General features: G+C 40.7%; 1 protein-coding gene across 4 annotated transcripts; it reads right to left on the bottom strand.

Moving 5' to 3' along the window:
- Window positions 1-1767: 1767 nt before the first annotated feature.
- On the bottom strand, window positions 1768-21562 carry ANAPC7 (anaphase promoting complex subunit 7). 4 transcript variants are annotated; one of them, XM_003994652.5, is made up of 11 exons: window positions 21366-21562; window positions 17624-17810; window positions 15189-15308; window positions 11912-12023; window positions 11172-11325; window positions 10282-10424; window positions 8469-8586; window positions 7559-7755; window positions 5091-5315; window positions 4281-4431; window positions 1768-2639 (listed from the first exon to the last, which is right to left on the bottom strand). In XM_003994652.5, exons 1-11 carry the CDS (start codon window positions 21464-21466, stop codon window positions 2450-2452), a joined length of 1698 nt encoding a protein of 565 aa, XP_003994701.2. In that variant the 5' UTR covers window positions 21467-21562; the 3' UTR covers window positions 1768-2449. The 4 variants fall into 4 exon arrangements, with proteins under 4 accessions (XP_003994701.2, XP_023097178.1, XP_044897366.1 ...); XM_023241410.2 differs by having other exon boundaries at window positions 17624-17833; window positions 21366-21503; XM_045041431.1 differs by lacking the exon at window positions 21366-21562 and adding an exon at window positions 13635-13674 and having other exon boundaries at window positions 17624-17763.
- Between the last annotated feature and the right edge of the window lie 1033 nt (window positions 21563-22595).

Raw genomic sequence — 22595 nt, forward strand, 5'->3', positions numbered from 1 at the left:
CTGAGGGACCTCCAGGAGAAAAAGGCAAGAAGGCTTTGGAGTGATCCCACCAGCCCCCAATTCCTGAGGGGAAGACAGGCAGTCTGGCATTTACCCTAGTAATGATAACGTGATACACAATGGGCACCGTACTCAACTCCTTGTGGGCTTGAGTCCTCAGCCCAGAAGATATGGGAGCCCACACCAAGGAACCTAACTACTTGGCTCCTGACCTGCAGCTCTGACAGCGGGACAGCAAGGACTTTTAGAATGTAGCCTTACTCCAAACCAGTGCTATGATCCAGCTGCAAGTGGTTGGGGTAAAAGACAGGATCAGTTAAAACATCCCTCTCCTCATAATGGTGTGTGAAACTCCAGACACCAGAATATCTCTGGTGACTGTAAGCACTTGGGAGGCCATCACTTGTCAAGATGCTTCATCTCCTGGAAGGTGGCTCAATGGGACAACCGGAACGCTGGGCAGCCTGATTCTGTCCCTGCTTCATGGAGCTCCCTGCCCTCATAAGATTTTTTTGTGAAACCAAATGATAGCAGCAATGCCAGGTGAGATCTTCAAGTCACACTCCTCCCATTCTTTGATGTGAACCAATCCCACATCAGGTGCTCTCAAAATGTAGCTTCAGTCGCCTCTTCTAACCTGGTTGTGACACTGACACGGTCCGGGTAGAACTGCTGGAGCTGTAGTTGGGAAGGATTGGAGGGATCCAGCCCAGGGTGTTGGTGGGATGGAGGTGCTGGGGATGATCCAGGGGCTCCCAGAAGAGCTGAGGGCCAGCCCAGGAAAGGGGAGAGGAACGTGCTGGGGCTGACAGAAGGTAATGTGCAGGGCCTGGGCTCTGAGGCACATCCTGACCCCATGGGAACCTCAGAGGGAACAGTGACAAGCCTGACATGCAGAAACATGTAGGCTGGATGTGGCCAGGCTTCTTCCCCTAGCCAGGGGAATGGCAAAGATGTTTCACCTTTTCTTCCAACGCACAGACTGGTTAACAGCTGCTAAGAGGCAAGGCGAAGGCCAAGAAGCTACATCCAGAGCAAGCACTGAGGCCAGTACGCAGTGCCTTCTCGGGGCAGTATGCTCACCTGGAACGACCCCAACTGCTGGCTGGGCTCTTTAGAAACTGCTTGATCAAATGGTGCTGCCCAGGCTTTAAGTCTCATACTGAAATATACTTGAACAGTAACTTTTTTTGCCCTTATGGTTATCAGATGTTCTGAGCTCCTAAACTACCATACACGTCCATGGTTTTTACACTTTAAGACAGAACTTTCCATTTACATCAAAATCACCTATTGTACCACCTTTGAATAATTTTGTTTTAGTGAGAATTTGGGGTTAGCTGTGCCATTCTCCCCACCTTCGCCTCCAAGTTAAGGATATAGTGAAAAGCACTGCATCTGAAGAAACAAGGGGAAGACGGTAGGCGAACTCTCCCAGCACCAAGCCCAGGGAACGCGCCCCCTGCTGACCCGGTGACAGAATGCTGAAACCATACACAGACTTTAGTGCCTCTGACAGAACTGGGAGGAACCAGTCTAAAACAGGCCAAAGACTCACCCCCCCGGGGAATTTAACCAATCAAAAATGCAAATAGATGAATTAGCTCAATGTTACCCGAAGTTACCAATCCTCCTGGCTCCCAAAACTCTGGGAAGAAAGGGAGTGTATTTATGGCAAATAATTCTGGGGCTGAATCAATGCATTGTGAGAGACCAAAAAAAGTTAAGAATCTATAAAGGGCTTCCATTCTGATCAACCCAACACCATTACTGTACAAAAAACAGTTTTATTAGTTAATTACCCCAGGTGTGCCTCTGGTCATGCTCTAGGTCACACCTGTTTCTCAGATCCGGCCCAGGCTCATAGGCAAGTTACCAGATTAGCAAATAGGAAAATTGTTCTGCAAAATAGCAACTGTCAGCTTAAGGCATTACTAACATTGCAGAAGGAAGCAAGGTTACTAGGGAAGTTTGGACAGCTCAGGATGATGATTTCCGGGACAGGAAACCCGCTCTGAAAGGGCCAGCCCATGCTGCTGTCTGACATGGGAGAGGACGCTTTTGCTCTGGGTGACAAGTCACTCCTTTAAACTCACCCACAATGTCACAGACAAAACACTGTCTATTCCTCAAGCTTTCAGATTTAGAAATTAGTTATATAAAAAGCACTCTGTCCCAGAAGCCCTGGCACATCTGCAGGCCTCCCAGAGAGCTCACTCGATCCTCCCTGGCTGGAGCAGGGGAGGACAGAGATAGATGGAAGGTTGGTCAGGCTCAGTTTTTAAAAATGAATTCACTACTAGAAATACGGAGCGAGGGGCAGAGACCCCTGCTGCAATTACATGCGGAATCAATGTCCTCCCAGAGAGCGGGCTCCTCCGGGCTCCTTCAGTCCACGGAAGTGCTCAGAGCAGGGCAGGCCAGTGTGGCCACAGAGCTGCCGCCTGCCTCACTGCATGCCGAACCACTGCTCCTGGTCAGCCCACTGGGCCGCCTCACTGTCGCTGCCCTCCAGGTCCCCTTCTTCCCCACTCCCTTCCATGTCGTCCACATCCTCCTCCTGAGTGGCATCCGTGGGACTCTCCTCCTTCTCCATCTTCTGCATCCCCTCTAGAGACTTCTGGTCATTGGGGTCCAAACTAGGGGACAACAAAACAAAGGAGAGGCCTGAATCTCTGCCTTGCTTCTTGCTGGCTGATGCGTCATCTCCCTGGCACGGCAGTGAAATGACCACCCAGTCACAGAGAAACTGCTAATGCCTGGCCTCTCCAAACAACTGTGGTTCCACAGGCAGGATCGAGGGAGTCCACCACTAGAAGTGAAAAAAGGCGTCTTGTCCTAATTTTTAGAATTCTTAATTTGAGTTTTTCTCCACGTATTTCTTAAACATTATTAGCCCAGCATTCTGCTAGAGGAAGATACTAGATAACACAAATGAAAAAGCAGCAAACCACCATTAACAGAAAAATTCAAATGTAATTTCTTAACAGTATCAGATTTTTAGGCTACAAAGTTACAAAATAATACTTATTTTTCTGTGAGTTAAGGTGTTTCACATTCTTCTGACATAATTAACCATATCAGCATTTCAGTAGTCAATCAAATCATGCTTACCATGGAACAGATTTGTCAACTCCTAAGTTAGACCCCAGGACCCAAAGCTACCCCCCTACCCAAGCATTCGAGTTTAGCAGCTGAGTCATTACACATGCCCAAACCCCCAAAGTTCAGAGGCTCCAGAACATTTATGTGACTTCTAAGCAATTCTTCCTCTTGCCTTTGTGGTTACCATCAAGGCCAGCGGGTGTCCAATCTCTAGCAAATCCCACCTCTAATGAGTCCTGTTCCTACTTACATAACTGTAGATTGATTTGTTACCTCTTCCCTGAAAACTTCCATACAGCTCTCACCCACACCCAGGGCTCCCAGCCCTATGGGCTCCCACCTTGCCTTCTAGAGACTGCTATGAAAGCACTTAGCACGTGGCATCGATCAGTCTGCACGCCTGAGACCGAGAGCTCCCGGAATCACAGCATACCCAGTGGTTACTGAGATGCCAGGCACATGCATGGTGCTCAACTGCTGAACAAGTAAATGGATGTGATCAGACTCAGTTAAAGACAGGCCTTCACCATAACTTTATAGACACGGAGACAACCCTCAAAGAAATCACTTCTATGTTAAACAGTAAGAATACCACTATTTATTTAGTATTTACTATGTACCAGGCACAGCACTAAGAGCTTTACATGGAATAATAATTTAATCCTCATTTAATCATTTAATACCTAATAAGGTAGATATAGACAAGGAAATCTGTTAGTAACTTGCCCAATATAACAGGTGTTGTGAAGGTAGTATTCAAACTTCAGAGCTTAAGTTCTTAACTACTACAGTAAATAGAAACATGGGAAAGTACTTACAATACTTTGATTTGAAAAAGCAGAATATAAAATATATAACTACATATACCCTATAAAAATACGTTTATGCATGGGTGAGGCCAGGAAGATGATCTACACAAATGAAAACTGATGATATAGTGGTGTGGGCTGGTTAGGAGTGAAACAGTTCTTTAATGTTGCTAATATACTTTATGAAATTATTATTTTTTTTTTAGAAGTTATGAACTCACAAATAACTCTTCTACCATTACTATCATTACTCTGTTTTCAACCATGGGCACAAAAGTGTGTGTGTTTCCAGAACTCCTGTTACATAGTTCCCTGCCTCTTCTACCCCTCATTGACCTTCCCCCCCATGGGAGGCTAAGTGCCTACCTTAGTGCTATACTATATTGGTCCATTGCTTCCTGATACTCATTGACAGCTACAAGGAAATCTCCTAGGATCCGATGCAGGACACAGTCACTCTGATTAGCTAGTGCATTCCTCAGCAAAGCAATTCCATCTTCATATTTCTGTTCTCTGCCTGAAAAGAAAAAGACCCTCATTTTCCTACTTACACAACGTTTTGAAAATATACTCCCATCTCAAATCATATACACAAAACCACAACAATGATTATAATCCAACAATCTATCTGTAGATGTCCTTAAGAGAACAGTGGTGTGGCAGGAAATAAGAACAAGCTCATATGAATTCCTCTTCTATTAGGAAATGTACAGCCTGAGTTCTGATTTTGAAAAATATACTCTTAACCTAAGTTCAAATAAAAAGCCAAAATGCATTTTATTTGCCAAACTAGCCCAAACCCAGGACTTTATCATAAATTAGGACTAAAACAACCAAAGCTAAAAGGAAGTCATAAGCAAATCCAGATGGGTCAAAACAGTTCAAGCTGGCTAAAACCAGTTATATTCAGCCCAAACTAGTTCAGGACAACCAAAACCAGATCAAAGTAAGCTGAACAGGTACCAACCAAGTATAGCTGGTTTGAGCCACTCAAAAAGTCAGTCACTGCCAATCCAGGCCAGTTTAAGCCAGCTACATTTGGTTGTATGGACTCAAACCTACTGTAAAAAGGCACACACCTGACTGGTCATCTGTAACCAGCTGGGACCAGGAAATCCAATGAGATCAGGTTTTATATAATTAATGACAAAAGGGAAGTAAATAAGATACACTTACTAAGTAGTTCTGCTTTTTTCACCACAGCCTTAATGTAATCCGGCCTTTGGGTCAGGGCTTTATCTAACAAAGTTTTGGCTTTCTCCTGTGTCACTGGGTCTTCAAGACAAACAGTGGCTAAAAGGGTAAGGGTCTGTGCATTTGCTCCTAGAGTTTTGTAAACGTTGTTAGCCATTACCATTGCTTCACGAATACTGTTGGAAGCTAAGTAACATTCAATGAGACCTGAAAAAATAAAACACAGAAAGCTCAACCACATTACCATTCCAAGCAATGCTTCCACTCTGACAGCCTTCCAGATTGTAAACCTTCAAAGTTTCAGACAAAGGGCAGGCCAGGGGAAAACTCTGATGATGAGATCAGACTGGAGAGTGTCTAGATGGAATAAGTGCTCTTCCCCAGAGCACTTGAGGGATGCGGAAAAAGGCTGCATGCACTGCAAAGGCACCTTTAGTTAGCGAAGGAAACACACATAAGTAAACTGAAGCATGTAGGCAGCCCAGCTGAATGATAGAGGAACAAACGTGACCCTAATCATTACTTGAAACAGAGATGGTGCTGACAACAAAACCCAAGGTTCTACTGCCCCTTAATGAACTATTGATTTCCAGCTGTCTTCAGTCACCTTTAGTCCTAGGCTTACATGGAAGAGCTCCTAAGTTCCAAGTGAAATCCAGTTCTACAAAACTACTAGTTTGGCGTAGCTTTCTACTAACAGACTTAGGGAGCAACCTAAAGAGAAGGACAACTTTTCATTTAAAACATAAAAGCTATCTCAAAAGACATTTGCTGAACGTTTCCCTAACCTAGATGGAAAATACTTACTCAGATGGGCCAAATACATCAAATCAAGACTGGCAGCTCCTGCCTCTTATCATACCCACAACAAGATGCCCTATGGGGACACTTCAAGCAGAGTCAACTCTCAACTCTTCTTGCCAAGAACTTGAGAACAGAGGAAGTACTTTTTGACACAAAGCACTCATCAAAACAGAAAAACAGCTTAAACTCCAAACCCACACATCCCTGGCAGATTTTCTCTGCATACTCCTCCACCCCAGCAGCATTTATAATATTTGTGCATGCACATTCTACCACACACTATGGTTACTTAACAGAAATTACCTAACTCTTCGGGTCAATGTGCTGGATTCCGAATACGGCTCTTTCAACTACGTATTGAGTAGTTTCATTTCCCTGCTAAAGCCCCCACTGGAACTTCAGAAGGAAATGGAAAGAATGCACTTCACTAATCCAGTGCCTCTGCCAATAAAGGAAGCTCAGCTGGAGGTTGCAAGAAGCACTGGACAGCATAATGTCATCCTGATTCAAAACTCCAAATGGTAGCTTGAGTGCAGGGAGACCACGAAGCTGGCCTGCAGAAGGTCCTCCACCCCCAGTGACTCTAACTATCCTCTGTCCAAATATTGTGGAGTTCGTTATTCAACTGCATTCCTAGGCTCTTGTGAAACAGGCATGCAGCAGAAAGGAACTAGCGTGACAAAAGCAGCTCAGAGGCTTGGGAAGTTACAGTTTCAGGATCAAAAATTTAAACTGGAACCAAAAGCCTGATTTACTGGGGACACTTTAAGAACAAATCCACAATAGGCAAAGCTCTCTGAATATCTAAGCAGATTTGTTCTTTACCCCAACTTCCAAATTTTCTTTCTCAAATCTGAAACTCATCTTCCTGTTAAGAACAAGTCACTCCTAGACTCCTGGGTTTATTTTTAAATTCTTATAAAAATATGCTTTTGGAGGAACTGCATCTTGTAAGATCTATTTTAACATCTGTGACTGAGTCACCAAACGTTGCTGAAGCTGGCACAGCTCCTTTTAACTCCTAGGGTCAGTTCACATGTACTTAAAATAGCACATAACAAAACAAAGTTTGACCCTGATCGTGCCCACTCAGGAGGTCACAATGAACAGACTAGTTCCCACAACTGACACTGTCATATGGATATGGAGTTACCCCATGAGTAATATTTCTGGCTTGAGGTAAGACAACTGTTAAAAAATAAGACACAACCAAGCACTCTAGCATACTGCCAGCACAGAGATTCACATTAAGGAGTGGGCCATGTTTGAAAAACAATCAGAAATAGGACAAAAAAACCTACCCCAACTACACCCTCACCAAAAACCAGAAAAAAAGAATGAGAAAAAAATTCTAAAGTTCAAGTGAAAATCCTAAATGATTTCTAAAATGCCTAATAAATGCCTAATGCAGTGATTCCCAAACTTACGTGCATGTTGGCATTACCTGGGATCATCAAAAAAATACTGTGCCTATGACACAACCACAATATTCTGATTTAGACTATAGTGGAGTGACCTGGCATCAGGATTTTAAAATGTACCCCCAGAGAACTCTAACATACAACAGGGTTTGGTAACTGCTGGCCTAGCAAAACCTTCCATCCAAGTTGATGCCACACACTATTTATCTATATCTTTCATCTTACCTTCATAACAATCTAAGCGACAAGGTGCAAGCCGTATAGCCTCCCGAAAGTGGATTATTGCTTCTTGGACTCTGCCCATGTTTCTAAGTGCTGCTCCCTTAAGTAGCAAAGCTTGAACACTATTACTATTCAGCTGAATGGCCTTGGCTCCTAAATAGAGGGCCCGAGAGTAACGTTTGCTATAGAAGCTATGACACCTGGAGGGAAAGAAAAAAAAAAAAATTACCTAAAAGAAAATGGTAAAGAAACTTCATCTAAAAACCAAACAGAAGGCATGCTACCTGATCCTCATTGCAAACCATTAAAGGTTTAACCTAAGATACTGACGGGAGAGGGGGTACCAAAAAACCCATTTTCTGTATTTCATTTATTTATGAAGAGAGAGAGAATAACTTAAGCAGGATCCACACTGAGTGTGGAGGCTGACACAGGACTTCATCTCGTCACTCTGAGATCATGTCACGGGCCTAAATCAAGAGTCAGACGCTCAACCAACTGAGCCACCCAGGCAATCCTAAATATTTATTTTTAAGAAATCTTGATATGGAAGGAAAAATTATAGAAAAGAACCTGATGTCTGGATATGTTATCAGGTGAGAGATATTTAGAGAACTTATAAAGCCACGGTAAATAACAAAGCAGCAGCTCCTAGCCTGTTCACTGATGGCTTCCAGTGCTAAGCATGATGCACTGTCTCAGTTGATACCTGCCCTATGAAAATCCTCATTTTCCAAATGAGAAAAGAGATTCAGAGAGATAACTAATATATCCAACGTCAAAGGCCTTGATCTGAATCTAAGTCTGATTATCTCTTAATCTGTGTTTTCAACCTATATTCTATTTGGGAGGCACCACAATTTCCTAAAGGATGTACTGAAACCTGGAAAGAAAAAAGAATGCATAAACATACCCAGAGACTACCCAGGGTTCTGCATGCTGATCAGAAATATTAAAAAGGCGGCAGCCAAGGTTCTCCACATCCTCTAGCCGCCCTTCTCTTGCCAGGAGGTAGCCATATACATCCATTCCTAGAAAGGAAGAGGCTTTTTTAAAAAGCAGGCAGGAGTCCTTTATAAATGAGCAGCAGCCTTCATCAGAGTCCCCACTGAGGCCCCAGCTCCGGCTCGGTCTGAGCCCTTTCCACAATCATGAGCTCCTCCCACCAGCATTCCCAGTTTCCTACAACGTGACTATTAAAAAGACAAAACACATCCAAAAAATTTAAAAAGCAAAGGAGTAGAGGGGCACCTGGGTGGCTCAATCGGTAAGTGTCCAACTTTTGATTCCAGCTCAGGTCATGATCTCATGGTTCATGAGTTTGAGCTCCACATCAGGCTCTGTGCTGATGGTGCAGAGCCTGCTTGGAATTCCCTCTCCCTCTCTGCCCTTCCCTCCCTCCCCCCACTCCCCACTCACTCTAAATAAATAAATAAATAGCTAGCAAAAAAGCAAAGGAGTAAAGGAACTACACCTCACAACTTGAAAGCCAATTATTTTCGGGAACTGTTCATCCCTACAACCTGTGGCATGATATATAGCTATCCAAACTCATATCCAGAAAAGGCCCCAAAAAAGCATTAAGTAAGTTCTCTTCTCCAAGAGGCCTAAGCATAGTCAAGAGTATACACTGAATATGCCAGTGGGTCTCAGAAAAAGTTAGCCTATTCCAGAAAAAGCATCTAGTTCTTTCTGGAGTCCAGTTGATTTAAGATCACCCCACTCCCTGCTTATTCTCACTCATGTTCTATAAAAAGGGTAGCATGCTTGCTGTCACCTAGCTCCTCCCACCACCCCCCTCATCCCTTGTTATCCCTTCAGGCTCCAAGGAAAATGCCTCTCATGACAAGATCACTGCAACACTCCTGCTGACCCCCAAACTCAGGCCTGAGGTTTCAACTCCAAGCTGTCAACTAATGCCAGACTAGTATTTCTAACACACCATTTTCATCATGGGCACAGGCAGCTCTGAGGAGAGAAATAAGCACTGGACAGGAGGGAGACCTTAGGCAAATGAATTCATCTTTCTGGATCTGTTTCCTCATCTCCCTGCTCTGTTGTTTTCATGGCTTAAGAGTCTACAGAACTAACTATTGTCACCAGGTCATTATTTTTCTGATGGCCTCTTTTGGGACTTTACAAGCAGATTTCAGCCTATCTATCAGACATTATTTCCCACTACCCATCACTTGCTGCCAGTCACTGGACACTCACCCTTTGGAAGTCCCTATGGCTCACTCCTTCAGCTATAATCTTTCAGATCAATGATTTTTTTGTTGTTCATTCCTAATCACTTCCTTCAATCATCTCATCCCTTTCTTAATGTCTATTCACTTACTGCCTTTTAACTATAAGGACACAGTGAAGCTACATTCCCTAAAAGGATATTACAGTTTTGGGGATGCCATCCAAATTCCCAGTCAGGCACACCATACATAAATTTACAAATCATAAGGAAGGGATATCACCTCTCCCAAAAGAAAAAGAGCCAAATAATGATCTGTCTGGAGACACTTGAATTCAAGCAAAAACAACTGCTCAAAATGGAATGACTCAAGTGTTACAGACATGTGTCAGGACCTCTAAAAAGGTAAAAGGCTACTGTAATAAGTTCCACAAAATATTTATATGAAAACTAGTATCAGAAGCTCATGCTATATTTTCTCCCTTTCTTTCCTGATCCTCCCCTCTACAGGTACTTTCACCCTGCCTCAAGAATTACTTACCTTTTATCAGATAAGGATCCAACATCTGTGCCTGTTCAAACTTGAGGACAGAGTTTTTATTGTCTCCAGCTCTGAAGTACAGATCTGCTAAGCTTCCCAGCAGGTCCACGTTATCTCGCAATAAGGACTTTTTCTCTAGTGAACTTCAAAATATTAAACATTGACCCTTAACATCTATTATGAATCCTCTTAGTTGCTGAATCTGGGTGACAGGCAATATAGGTACTATTCTCTTTTGTGTATATATATTTCATAATAAAAACTTTTAAAACAAACCATATTGACTATATTTTCTCATTCTGAGTTTACGATTTAAAGAATATTACATAGGGTAAGAAATCCAATATTCAGAATGAACAGAAATCTCTCATTACCTAGAAAGAACTTTTTGGTTGTAGGTTTTCAGAGGACAACATGGTGTTAAATGTAATGTCATTCACAAGTGACTGCTACTTACGACTCAACCAAATTACTTCATATAACACAAGACCCAGTCTCTTGTCCCAGGACTTTACTTGAGTAGAAAGAAAATCCCAGTTCTACAGAAACAACCCAGGTCAGATGCTGCAATTTATGCTCCTGGGATGTCCAAAGACGATGTTCATCCAGGTTCAAGCATGACACACTAAGACAATCTGCTTTACAAGGGTTACCACTTTTGCAAATACAGAGCTGAACTTGGTCAAAGTTTACATTTAACAGGTCCTCACAGCAGGGATTCTTACTCTTAGGACCATTAAGTACGTTAAGAGACTAAGAAAGCCTAAAGACAATAGGCTACGACACCAAGAGATAAGCATCTCCTATTTCTATTTTGCTAATTTAGATACATCAGATCTCCATATAAGCAAAGGGCCTCAAGAAAACTGAATTAACTTTGTGTCTCTCACCAGATGGTATTGATTGCTCTCGAGTTGTCACCAGTGTGCACAAAAGCATATGCTTTGATCCACACAGAGAGCCAATCCAAGTTAGGCACAGTCTGGATCACATTCATTGTCATCGATGCCACCTCTGCGCCTTTTACAGAAAGGGACAGCAAACCTAATCCAACAGAAAACAGGAGAAATAAAGTGAGGCACAGCTCTCCTCTTCTGCAATGCAAGAAGCAATAAGTTACCCTTTCCATGGACTACAAGGTGCCCTTTCCCTATTCTGAGCAAGATGCAGATGGCAAAACAACCATAATTTAATATTCTTGATTGTGTGAAATCAATTTAAATTTAAATTTCTTGATGTGTGAAAAATACATGACAATAATAATCTACTGGATCACTCTCTGGAAGTTAGGTACGGGAAAATTCTAATGTATAGCCAAGACTGAGAACTAACATCTCAGAGAGTAAACACTACATAGAAATAAACTGAGAAAAGGGGCGCCTGGGTGGCGCAGTCGGTTAAGCGTCCGACTTCAGCCAGGTCACGATCTCGCGGTCCGGGAGTTCGAGCCCCGCGTCGGGCTCTGGGCTGATGGCTCAGAGCCTGGAGCCTGTTTCCGATTCTGTGTCTCCCTCTCTCTCTGCCCCTCCCCCGTTCATGCTCTCTCTCTCTCTGTCCCAAAAAAATAAATAAACGTTGAAAAATAAAAAAAAAGAAAAAAAAAAAAAAAGAAACTGAGAATAATCTGTACCTAGAATGGCATCGAGGGCTAATGGGCACTGCCTCAGCACTTCCTTATAGCTGGTGACTGAAGGGCGCTCCTGACCAGCCTTCTTGTATAGATTTGCCAGCATCATGTTTATCTGTAACAAACAAAAACACAAGACAGTAAGATAAGCGTACATTGCAAAGAAAGTATCTCACCACCAATTAAGTCCTGATTTTTTATTACCAGCTACTATTCTACTTTTTACTGGAAAATCTATCCATAGCTCAGTGGAAATAAACAAAGACCAATCCCATTCTTTAAACCAAAGAGGAAATTACTACCTTTGCTTTTCCTAGGTCCTCCCATTTCTAAGAGGAAAGTCAAATTCCTCTCACTTACCCAAACAAAAGGTCCAGTAATATCTAGACCAAAGATACTGCCCCTGGAAATAGGAGTAATATATATTTGAGAAATGTTACAGAAATCTAATTACCTTGATTCTTTCTTGATCTTTAGAAGATGAACTACCTAGAAGTGCTCAAGTTTACATACTTTAAATGCAATTATATCGAGGCATAAGAAAGAGAGGAATTCTTAACACAGCTTGTTAAGAAAGACCAGATGAATTTTCCCCAAAAAGGAAATGACAGATACAGAGTTACATACTTGGCTTCTGATAATTATTCTAGAAGCTAGACTGTTGCCTTTCTAACGCTTAAAGCTTGGACCTATCTGACTATCTGACTCTTCCAAGTAATGCTACAGAAGAAGTCAAACTCTGACTTCTAGAAGTGACAATGATCCAAAGGTTAGCTACATCACTTAAACCCAATAAATGCATTTTTAGCACAATTCAAATATGTAACTCAGTAAAGCTCTATTAAAATAACCCTAAAAATGCAACAAGGAAAATTTGAGAAAACCTAAAAGTTCCAAAGAATGTAGAAGTTACAGGGAAAAGTAAATGATCTTAATACTACAGGGAGAAAAAGAGAACATTCCAATTTGAAATTAATAGATCTTAAACACAGCAATTTTTGCCAGGTCATTAACCTAAGGAAGCAGTCAACATGAACACACAAAAGAAAAAAAGCCAATCCCCAATCTCTTCAGTTATTTGTAGCCTGGTATGCCAGATATTTACTCAAAAGAGTGGCTCTGAAGATGAAGAACATCTGTTCCAATTATGACTTACAGTATATAAAACAATCTAGTATGGCATTAATCCATACTGATGATTCAAACAATGAAATAATGAAATACCAGAAATAAAACTTTATTTGGCCTCAGCTTTTCCATTTTAGGCTATGTTGAAAATGCAAAAGAAAATACTTAAAGGAAAACTCCAGTATTGGTGTCAATACTTGAAAAGAATAAAAGGTTAAATTTAAGATCCTTTCTTGACTGCTTGTTATTAACAAACTATGACCCACACATCATCTGTCTCAACAAATATTAAAATTCCCTTTAAACTACCTGTCACTTCAAAAGAATGAGTTTTGAGTACTACCTATGAGAAAGTCAATCCTTTTTAAAGCAGATCCTTACTTGGGAACATCACAAAGCCACACGCCATAAACACAAGCAGTCATCATTTTCTAAAAACTGAGTGAGAAATTGTATGTTGATATGTTTACTTTTAAAAGTTGAAGATTTACCAAGATATAATAATCTCACACTGGAATTTTCCTTTAAAAAGTGAAGAAATGTGTGGTGGTGTTTACCATACATTAACAGACGTTCATTTAGACGTATTTTGACTCACTTCCTTGTCCTTTACACAGACTGAGAAGCCAGTTAACTCCCTAACGGACAAGAAAGAAAAACTGTAAATATTATAGGTTTATGTTTGAGGCATACATCTTTGCTTGTTCCTGGCTACAACAGCTCTACAGAATGAAGGATATGTACTCCTAACAAATGTGGATTCCTTTAGTCCCTCTTAAAATGGTGGCTTTAAATACCAAAGTGTTAGATACCACAAAGCTGAGCTTATTTGCCATTACTCATTTTCAAAAAATGTCCCCACCCTCAAGTCATTAAGGAGGAAATTATGGTACATTTCCAATAAGATAAGGAACAGGTATCATTCAAAGTTTATAATCAAAATGGCATCTTCCAAAAGAAAGACACTCCTCACATAGGCAAAAAAATTATCCTTGGGGTTAAGACTTTCATAGGATATCAGAAAAAAATTCAGCATATAGTATCCAAGCTTATTATGAGACAGGTTATTCTAAAACATGTTTCCAAATATTTTTAATAGCAGCCAGTACCGTAAAATAAACTGGGAAAATCGCTTAGTTTTAAAAAACTCAGAAAATAATACATAAATCTTCAATGAGGAGATGCTTACACAGTTCTAATCAAGTTTGATTGGTTACTTTTAAAACTCAGCCGACACTTAGGAGAAAAAACACTACACCACCGCTTAGATTCCTTTTCTAAGGGCAGGAGGAAGTACACAGGCATCTTACATATAAAATTCCTTATCATTAAGCACAAGGTGCACAGAACAGTTCTTCAGTGAAGTGAGGAAGGCAGGTGACATGAGAATACATGGTAGAATATTAACCACTGATGTGAATTCAATACTAAAAGCAAAGATTCTCACTGTTCCTCTAAACTGGACTTCAAAAAAAACCAGTAATCAAAGATGCCCAATATAATACTCCTTACAGTATAGTACTTTAAAAAGTATTCTTTCATAAAGGAACTTAAAGTTAGCAAAGTATTATTAACCTCATTTTATAAATAAGAAAAAAAAAGTAAAGTTCAAATTGGTAACTTGCCCAAGTTCATACTACACACTTCACAGCTTGTATGCCCTAAACTCAGACAAGATCTTTTGATTTCAGTTGAAGGTGTTCTACTGATATGTTACCAATTCAAACACAAATATGTATCTCACACACAAATAAAGATCTTGTAGTCCTGGATCTTGAAACCAAAGGGATTAATAAACTCATTCATATAATCAAATGGGGACACCTATAGAATGCAAAACATGAGATTCTTAAAAAAGTACTGTTGCCACCTGGAAGCGTTTACAAATTATTTCCATTGGTAAGAAATACCAAAATATGAGCACTTGTAATATTCTCCAGCTACCATTTTCATCAGACGAATTTTCAGAGTTTCATAAGAAAGTAATTCTTCTATCTCTCTGAACCTCATCTACTCCATTTTCAGGGGAACAAAGTGAGTCAAGAGTAAAATATTCAGATGGACTCCCTAATGCATGGAGAAAACATGGAGGAAATGGGTTGGAAGGACTGGGTAGGAGAAGAATATATACCAAATTGTCAATTCAACTTACTTTGGGAGTTCTTTGTCTTGAAGGGATCCCATCAAGAATAGCAATGGCATCCTTATCTTGTTTTAGCATTGTATAACATTCAGCCATTTTGTATTTCACTTCAATTTCAGATGGAAGACACTAAGAGGCAATGAAAACATTTCTTCAAAATATTACTTCAACGGTAAGGCAGTTCCTCAAAACGTTAAACAGAGAGTTACTATATGACCCAGCAATTCTGCCCCTACACATCCAGCCAAGAGAACTGAAAACCTATGTTCACACAAAAACCTGCACATAAATGTTTATATAAACATTACTGATAGACAAGAAGTGGAAATAACATAAATGTCCATCAACTAATGAATAGTTATGGCATATCCACACAATGGAATATTATTCAGCAATAAAAAAGAACAAAGAACCGATTCATGCCATAACATGGGTCAAATCTAAAAACATTATGCTCAAGTAAAAGAAACCAGACACAAAAGGTCACATACTGTATGATTCTATTCATATGCAATGTCCAGAATAGGTAAATCCATAGAGACAGAAAAAGGTTAGTGATTCCCAGAGGCTAAAGAGATAAAAGAGATAAAAGGCTTGCAAATTTCCTAGGGTGATGAAAATGTTCTGGAATTAAAGTGATGACAGTTGCACAATTTTGTGAATATACTACAACCCAGTGAATTGTTAATTCTGGGAGGTGAAATAGATCTTAATTTTTGAAAAATTCCTTAAAGATTAATTATAGAAAACAAAGTGATGGTTACCAGAGGGGAGGGGCTAAGGGGATAGGTTAAATAGGTGATGGGGATTAAGGAGTACACTAGTTGTGATGAGCACAGGGTGATGTATGGAAGTGGTGAATTACTATATTGTATATCTGAAACTAATACAACACTGTATGTTAACTAACTGGAATTAAAACAAAAACTTAAAAAAATTAAAATGTGAGGTAAAAAAAATTCCTTAAAGATTAAGTGCATTTAATTAATATGAAAGGTTTAGCATGGTGCTTGGCATACTGAATGCTCAAAAAGTTAGCTACTTCTATGAGTGACCCTGTGTGGATAATATACATGATTTCTATTCAGTGTCAGAAAACAGAAAATCCTGGGGTGCCTGGTTGGCTCAGTCAGTGGAGTGTGCAACTCTTCATCTCAGGACTGTGAGTTTAAGTCTCACACTGGGTGTAGAGATTATTTAAAAAATAAATAAGTAAAATTAAAAGAAAATAGAGAAAATCCTGGCAATCAGCTCTTTAATAACAAAAATCAAAGGTTTTACATAAAGAAAAAAAAAACAAGATGAAGATATAGAGGCTTTAAAAAAAAAAAAGGGAAACTACATTGTCTTTTTTCAAAATGTGGAAAAATACAAAGCAGAAAAAACATGACTTATAATTTCACACCCAGTTCATCCTACTGACATTACTTTTCAGTGTAAGTTGCATGTATAATTTAAACTTAAAAGAGGGTCAAATTGCAAAGTAAAAATTCCCCTCTCCCTAAAGCTTTCCACTGTTAAATTTCTTTCCTTCTACACATAAAATCCTTCATACATAATGCATATACAACATATGTTTATATATAACATAGATATATATCTGATACATATCCATACTTTATATTAACATCGATTTTCAGCATTTATATATATATATATATATATATATGGCATATACGAAGATATATTTATGTATCTATAATCCATCCCCTTTAAACAAACAGAACAGACTTCTACAAATCTTATTTTCCTTACTATTATGTGTAGTTCTTTTCAAATCAGCACATGTACCTCTATCTCATTTTTCATTTCAGTAATAGTTCATCATATCCCATCTTATGGCTATGCGCTAATTTAACTAGACTCCACTGATGAACACTTGCTTTCAGTTTCTTACCATTAAAAATAATGCTGCAATAAGCAGCCTTAGTTATACACCCTGTAAATCTTCTGGAGTCTACTATTAGAGTTAATTTCTGGTAATTGGATATCTCCATCAAATCAGAAGACTGTGTGAAATTACAATTCTCCCCTTCATTTATTTAATTATCAGGCAACCAAAACTGGCAGGAATTCTTAGTATTTCCCATAAATTTCCCTAGGTTCTTGCAATCCTAATACCTGAGTTACATTTTAAAAGTTGTACTTTAATTAAACTTATAAAAACACTGGATTTTGAGTTCTGTTTGTATAAAAGGGAGGAACAATGCAGAACCTCGGTGAACCCATATAATTCATGTTTAATTCCATTTTGAGATTCATCCAGAGTGAATTTCGCATTCTTGCATCTATGTGGTTTCTCATCTTTGTTTCTCTAGTCAGCTCTCCTTTAAAACTATTTTTTATTTTCCCCTCCTCTACATCTAGTCCACAGTCTTATAAATTCTTTCAGTCTCTCACCCTCAAAAAAAAAAAAAAATTTTCACACTTCCATCTCCATTTACCTGACTTTGCGGAGTAGATGCAGAATTGCCAGTTGAAGGTCTCACTTTTGAAGTTTTACTTAGGGCTTTCTTCTGCTGCAAAGCCATGGTATACTTACTCACGGCATTCCGATATTCTTTATCATGAAAGAGAGAATCTGCGTGATACACCAAGAGCTGGTACTTCTGGGATGGGGAGAATAACTCACTGGAAAACAAAGAAAATACCCCCTACATGGGTTATTTTGAACTGTTAGACAGAACACCCTCTTTAGTGTCCACATAAGCCTAGCATAAAGCCTTGTATAAGGACAGTTTACAAAAAAGTCAACATATCCTAAATGCTAGTCCTTAAAATGAGAGGCATGAGAGTCGCACTCTACGCTAATATGGTCAGCACATCCAGGAAACTGCTTTAAATTGCTCTATTTTAATGTTTTTCTCCTTTATTTACTAAAAAAGCAATGATACCTCTAAATCAAATACAGTAATACACACATATACAAAGAGAAATGTTATACCTTTTTTCCTCCCCTTCCTTAGCCCAAGTCCTCTTAACTTAACAATCTGATATATATATCCATACTTTCTTATATTAACATCGGTTTTTAGCATAATATAGACAAAAGGAGAAAAATCACAATGACTTAACAAATTCTACCAGGAAGGGTTGAACAACTTGGAAAAGAGAAACCTCACCACTTTGAAACCTTTTCAGGAAAGTGCTGAACAAAAAGAGGTTTCAAAGGAACTGAAAACTCTTCAAATACTGAAGAAGATAGGAATACTAAAATACTGAAGTATGAGAATAGAACAGAATAGAATAAAATAGAATAGAATAAGCCAATGGGACAGAGTAGGATAGAAAGAGGATTAGCCTTATTTGATGAAGTTTTTTGTTTTTTTTTTAATACAAAAGTAAACTTCTACTAACACTAGAATTTTTATCTCAAGTCACAGGGATTTAAGGACCAGTGTAAAAGAACCAAGATGTTTCAAAACTTTTTCACTAATGTTGAACATTCCTCACAAGCATAATAACTGCCTAGAAGCTGGCCACCATTCTTAATGGGAAACATTTTTAATCGCCAATTCCACCTCCCCACCATTCCTGACAAGAAGAATTTACACATTTTTGACGAGTAAAGCTATAGCTGTTTAAAATGAAAGAACAGTCACAGTCAACTGTGTAAACAGTTAATTTGTCAACAAATGAAGGATACTCAAGAATAGATACCAGAGATTAGTAGCTGCCAGGGGCTGGAGAAAGTGGGACCAGGGGTGATTACTAATAGAATACGGGGTTTCTTTTGGGGATAATGAAAGTTTGGGATAGACAGTGGTGATGGTTGTACAACTCTGTGAATAGATTTAAAACCAAGGGGGCCCTTGGGTGGTTCAGTCAGTTAAGTGTCCAACTCTTTTTTTTTTTTTTTTTTTTTTTTTTGGCTCAAGTCATGATCCCAAGATGGTGAGATAGAGCCCCACATCGGGGCCCTGCACTGACAGTGTGGAGCCTGCTTGGGACTCTCTCTCTCTCTCTCTCTCTCTCTCTCTCTCTCTGCCCCTCCTCCACTTGTGCTTTCCCTCTCTCAAAAATAAACTTAAAAAAAAAAAAGAACACAGAAATGTATGCTTTAAAATGATGCATCTAATAGTATGTCAAGTTTATCTTAAGTTTTTTAATCTTAAAGAAAAAAAGGACAGGTACGCTGAACACTGGATATAAAATTACAAAGGAAATTCAAGGACTAAAAGGTATAGTCCAGCTAGTTAAGATCTCTTCCAACTCTGAGAACCTATATATTTACTGAGAAATAAGATTTAATAGAAAATATTGCTACACTCAAAGCATTCAGATATTTATATATTGTAACACATATGCCTACTTATACACCTATAAATTATCTTCGGAATGACACACGAGACTATAATCGTTGTCGCCTGTGGTGAATGGAAACGATGGAGTGAGGTCTTGTGGTGAGAACTTTTAAGATCTGTATTCTAATCACTCTTAACACCTAAGGAGGTCAGTACAGTGCTTTTGTGCAGTGAGCACTCACATGTTTATTGAATGTGCTAAGGAAGTGTGTACAACCTCAGGGAGGTAAAACTGCCCAAATTCACACACTCCGTGAGAAGCCACGATGTCTGGACTTTGCTCCTTCTGATTCTAAAGTCTTCAGTCTGACCCACCACAGTCTACTTCTGAGTGGCGTAACTGAATTTTCTACTCAGGGTGGACCCATTTGCATTTGGCCTGCTCTAGAAGCTGTCTAGGTCAGAAAGGAAAAGCCTGTTAAGCGCCTGTAATGCAGCTACTCTATTTTATTTCCATGAGTGTGCTTCTGGACCTTGCTCCGTGAGACCCATCATTTCACCACCATCCACTTAGTGCTGACAGCAAGGAAGCCCTGGTCTCTTTCAGCCTTCTGTGTTTATTCTGCAGCCTTGCAGTTGGTTTTGAGTGACTGGTCAAGGCACACTTTCCTTCATGGGAATTTATGCACCAGTTAGTCATTACTCTTGGTTCCTGCAGATGTTACAGGATAATTAGAAGCAGTTTAATCCACTAAGCTCAGCCCATGTTTCTGTAAATTAGGTTATCTGCATACCTCTTCTGTACTGTTTGAATTTTTTACTGTGTATACTGCCAATTCAATATGAAATTTAATAATAAACGATAAAGGTCAGAATTTAAACTGACCTCCCTGAAGCTAGGAAAACACCTTCTGACCTTCATCAATTTAAAAAAAAAAAAAAAAAAAAAAAAAGAGGGGCGCAGACTATAAAACAGGACAAAGGGATGGAGTAGTGAGGGTAAGGGACAATTCTGATGGTTACAGAAGCTGTTCTCTAGGAGGGATGTCTTGAGCTGGAACCTGACGGAGGACACAGCTCTCTGAGGTGAGGACTGCAAGCGGAGCAGCAAATGCAAAGCCCTGAGTTGAGAACTGAGCTTGGTGTGTTCAAGTGACAGAAAGAAGAGCCTGCAAGGCTGAAGCACAGTGAGCAGAGGACAGGAGAGGAGGTCGGGGAGAAAAATGTTTGGCCTTGGAGGTCACGAGAGAGAGTTTTAAGTACAATGGGGGAATTAAAGCAGGGGGGGCAACGCGCACTCAAGGCTGGAAAGAGCCCTGCGCTGCATCCGTCATAAGACTCCAGAAACCGCAGCTCTGAAAACAAGAAAGGGGCACTGCATGTCCTTAAAAAGGCGCCACTCCCACCCAGCAGAGTCTCCCGTTTTCAGGGGTTCTGGAGGCCAGAAAGTGGACCCTTCTGACACATTCAAGGGGAAAAGATCAATCTCAGATGGGGGACGAAGGTATAAGACCGGGCCTTTCTGAGCGGCGGCGAGCGAGAAAACGTTCTTCGGGGAAGAGCCGGGAAGAGAGGAGTCAGCCCAGCGAAGTGACAGTCGTTCTGCCGGGCGACAGGTGCCTCGGGAAACCCGCCGCTCCCAACTTTCGGGAAACCCTAGCCAGGCTCGCCCTGAGAGCCTCCGCCTTCCATTTCTCGAAGCGGCCGCTCGCCACATCTCCCTCAGGGAGCTCATCCCAGCGTCTGGCACAGCGCAGAGACCAAGTGAACTCAACTTGCGTTCCCAGAACGGCTCCGCCTGACGACGCCTTCGCTGACCCCGAAGCCTCAGCGGAGAGGCCCGCGGTCGCTCTTCCCGCCAGTCCCCAGGCCCCCTCTGCCCCCGCTCCCAAACCGGAGCCACTTTCTCCTCAGCCCCAGGCCGCTCCCCGCCTCAACTCACGGGTTGTTATTACTCATTGTAAGTAACAAGCTGCTGAGGAGCCGCACGTTAGAGTGCAGCCCCGCGGCCGCCATGTCTCGCACGTGGTCTATCACATTCATCCTGCCCGGCAAGGCCGCTGGCAGCGGCGGCAGCGGCGCGAAAAGCCGGTAGAAGCTCCTTAGGGAAGACTCCAAAATGGCGGCCTCACCGGGGTCCATCGGGTCCACAAGCGGCACCGCCCCCAGGAAAATAGGCAACTATTGAAGTGCCTGAGGAAAAAAAAAAACCCACAAATATAATAAACTCCATTCCTTTCCCCAAGCATCCTATGAAGTGGAATGATTTGGTTTAGGGGTTGTTTTTGTTTTATTTTGTTTTGTTTTAGCAAAAGTTATGTCATCGTTCTAAGCGGCAAACTTTATTGAGGGCTCACAATGGGCTGGGGACAAAAGGCACTTCGGTATGAATACATGCTCAATTGAAATAAGATGGCTCGGGGAGAAATTTGTGTCTCAAAAATTAATAAAAACGTATGGATTTATCATAAATCAATACAGGAGAGTTGGGGGAGAATCTCCTACAGCTGGAGTTAAATATTTTAATCAGGCGCTAGGGGCAGGCTTAACTGCTTTTACAATCGGACTTGCGCACTAGGCTGAAGACACCACGCCCCCTTCTTTCAGATATTGTGTGTACCTGCAGAAGTTAGGCTTCACCCTTTGGATAACTTCCGAGGGTGCAAAAGGGTATATTTTTACCCTTTGAAGTGACTCACTAGCTCGGAGTGAATAAGGACTAGGTTGAGTTTTAGCCATCTTAATATCTGTGTAGTGGTAACTTACTGTTCTAATTTGCAGTTCCCTGCTGACATACGATGTTGAGCATCGCATTTGCCAATTGTAGGTCCTCTTTGGTGAGAGAGATATCTGTTAAAATCTTTAGCCCATTTTTTATTTGGGTTGTTCATGCTCTTTTTAACTTTTTTTTAAGGTTTATGTAAGTAATCCCTACACCCCGTGTGGAGCTCAAACTCATGACCCCCAAGATCAAGAGTCACGTTCTCTGGGAACTGAGCCAGCCCCAACCCACCCCCTTCCAGGTTGTTCATTTTCTTATTGTTGAGTTTTAAGGATTCTTTGTATATCTTAGATAACAGTTCTTTATCAGGACTGTAAAATATTTTACAAATATTTTCTCCCAGTCTGTGATTTGCCTTCTCATTCTCTTGACCACCTGCTCTCTGTTAGG

This window comes from Felis catus, chromosome D3 (genome assembly GCF_018350175.1).
Source record: "Felis catus isolate Fca126 chromosome D3, F.catus_Fca126_mat1.0, whole genome shotgun sequence".
NCBI lineage: Eukaryota > Metazoa > Chordata > Mammalia > Carnivora > Felidae > Felis > Felis catus.

Coding starts and splice junctions, on each gene's coding strand:
- ANAPC7 (XM_003994652.5), bottom strand. CDS start 21,466: ATGAATGTGATAGACCACGTGCGAGACATGGCGGCCGCGGGGCTGCAC. Junction 15,309..17,623: donor CATCTACTCCGCAAAGTCAG/GTAAATGGAGAT, acceptor ATTGCCTCTTAG/TGTCTTCCATCTGAAATTGA. Junction 11,326..11,911: donor AGCCCTCGATGCCATTCTAG/GTACAGATTATT, acceptor CTGTTGGATTAG/GTTTGCTGTCCCTTTCTGTA.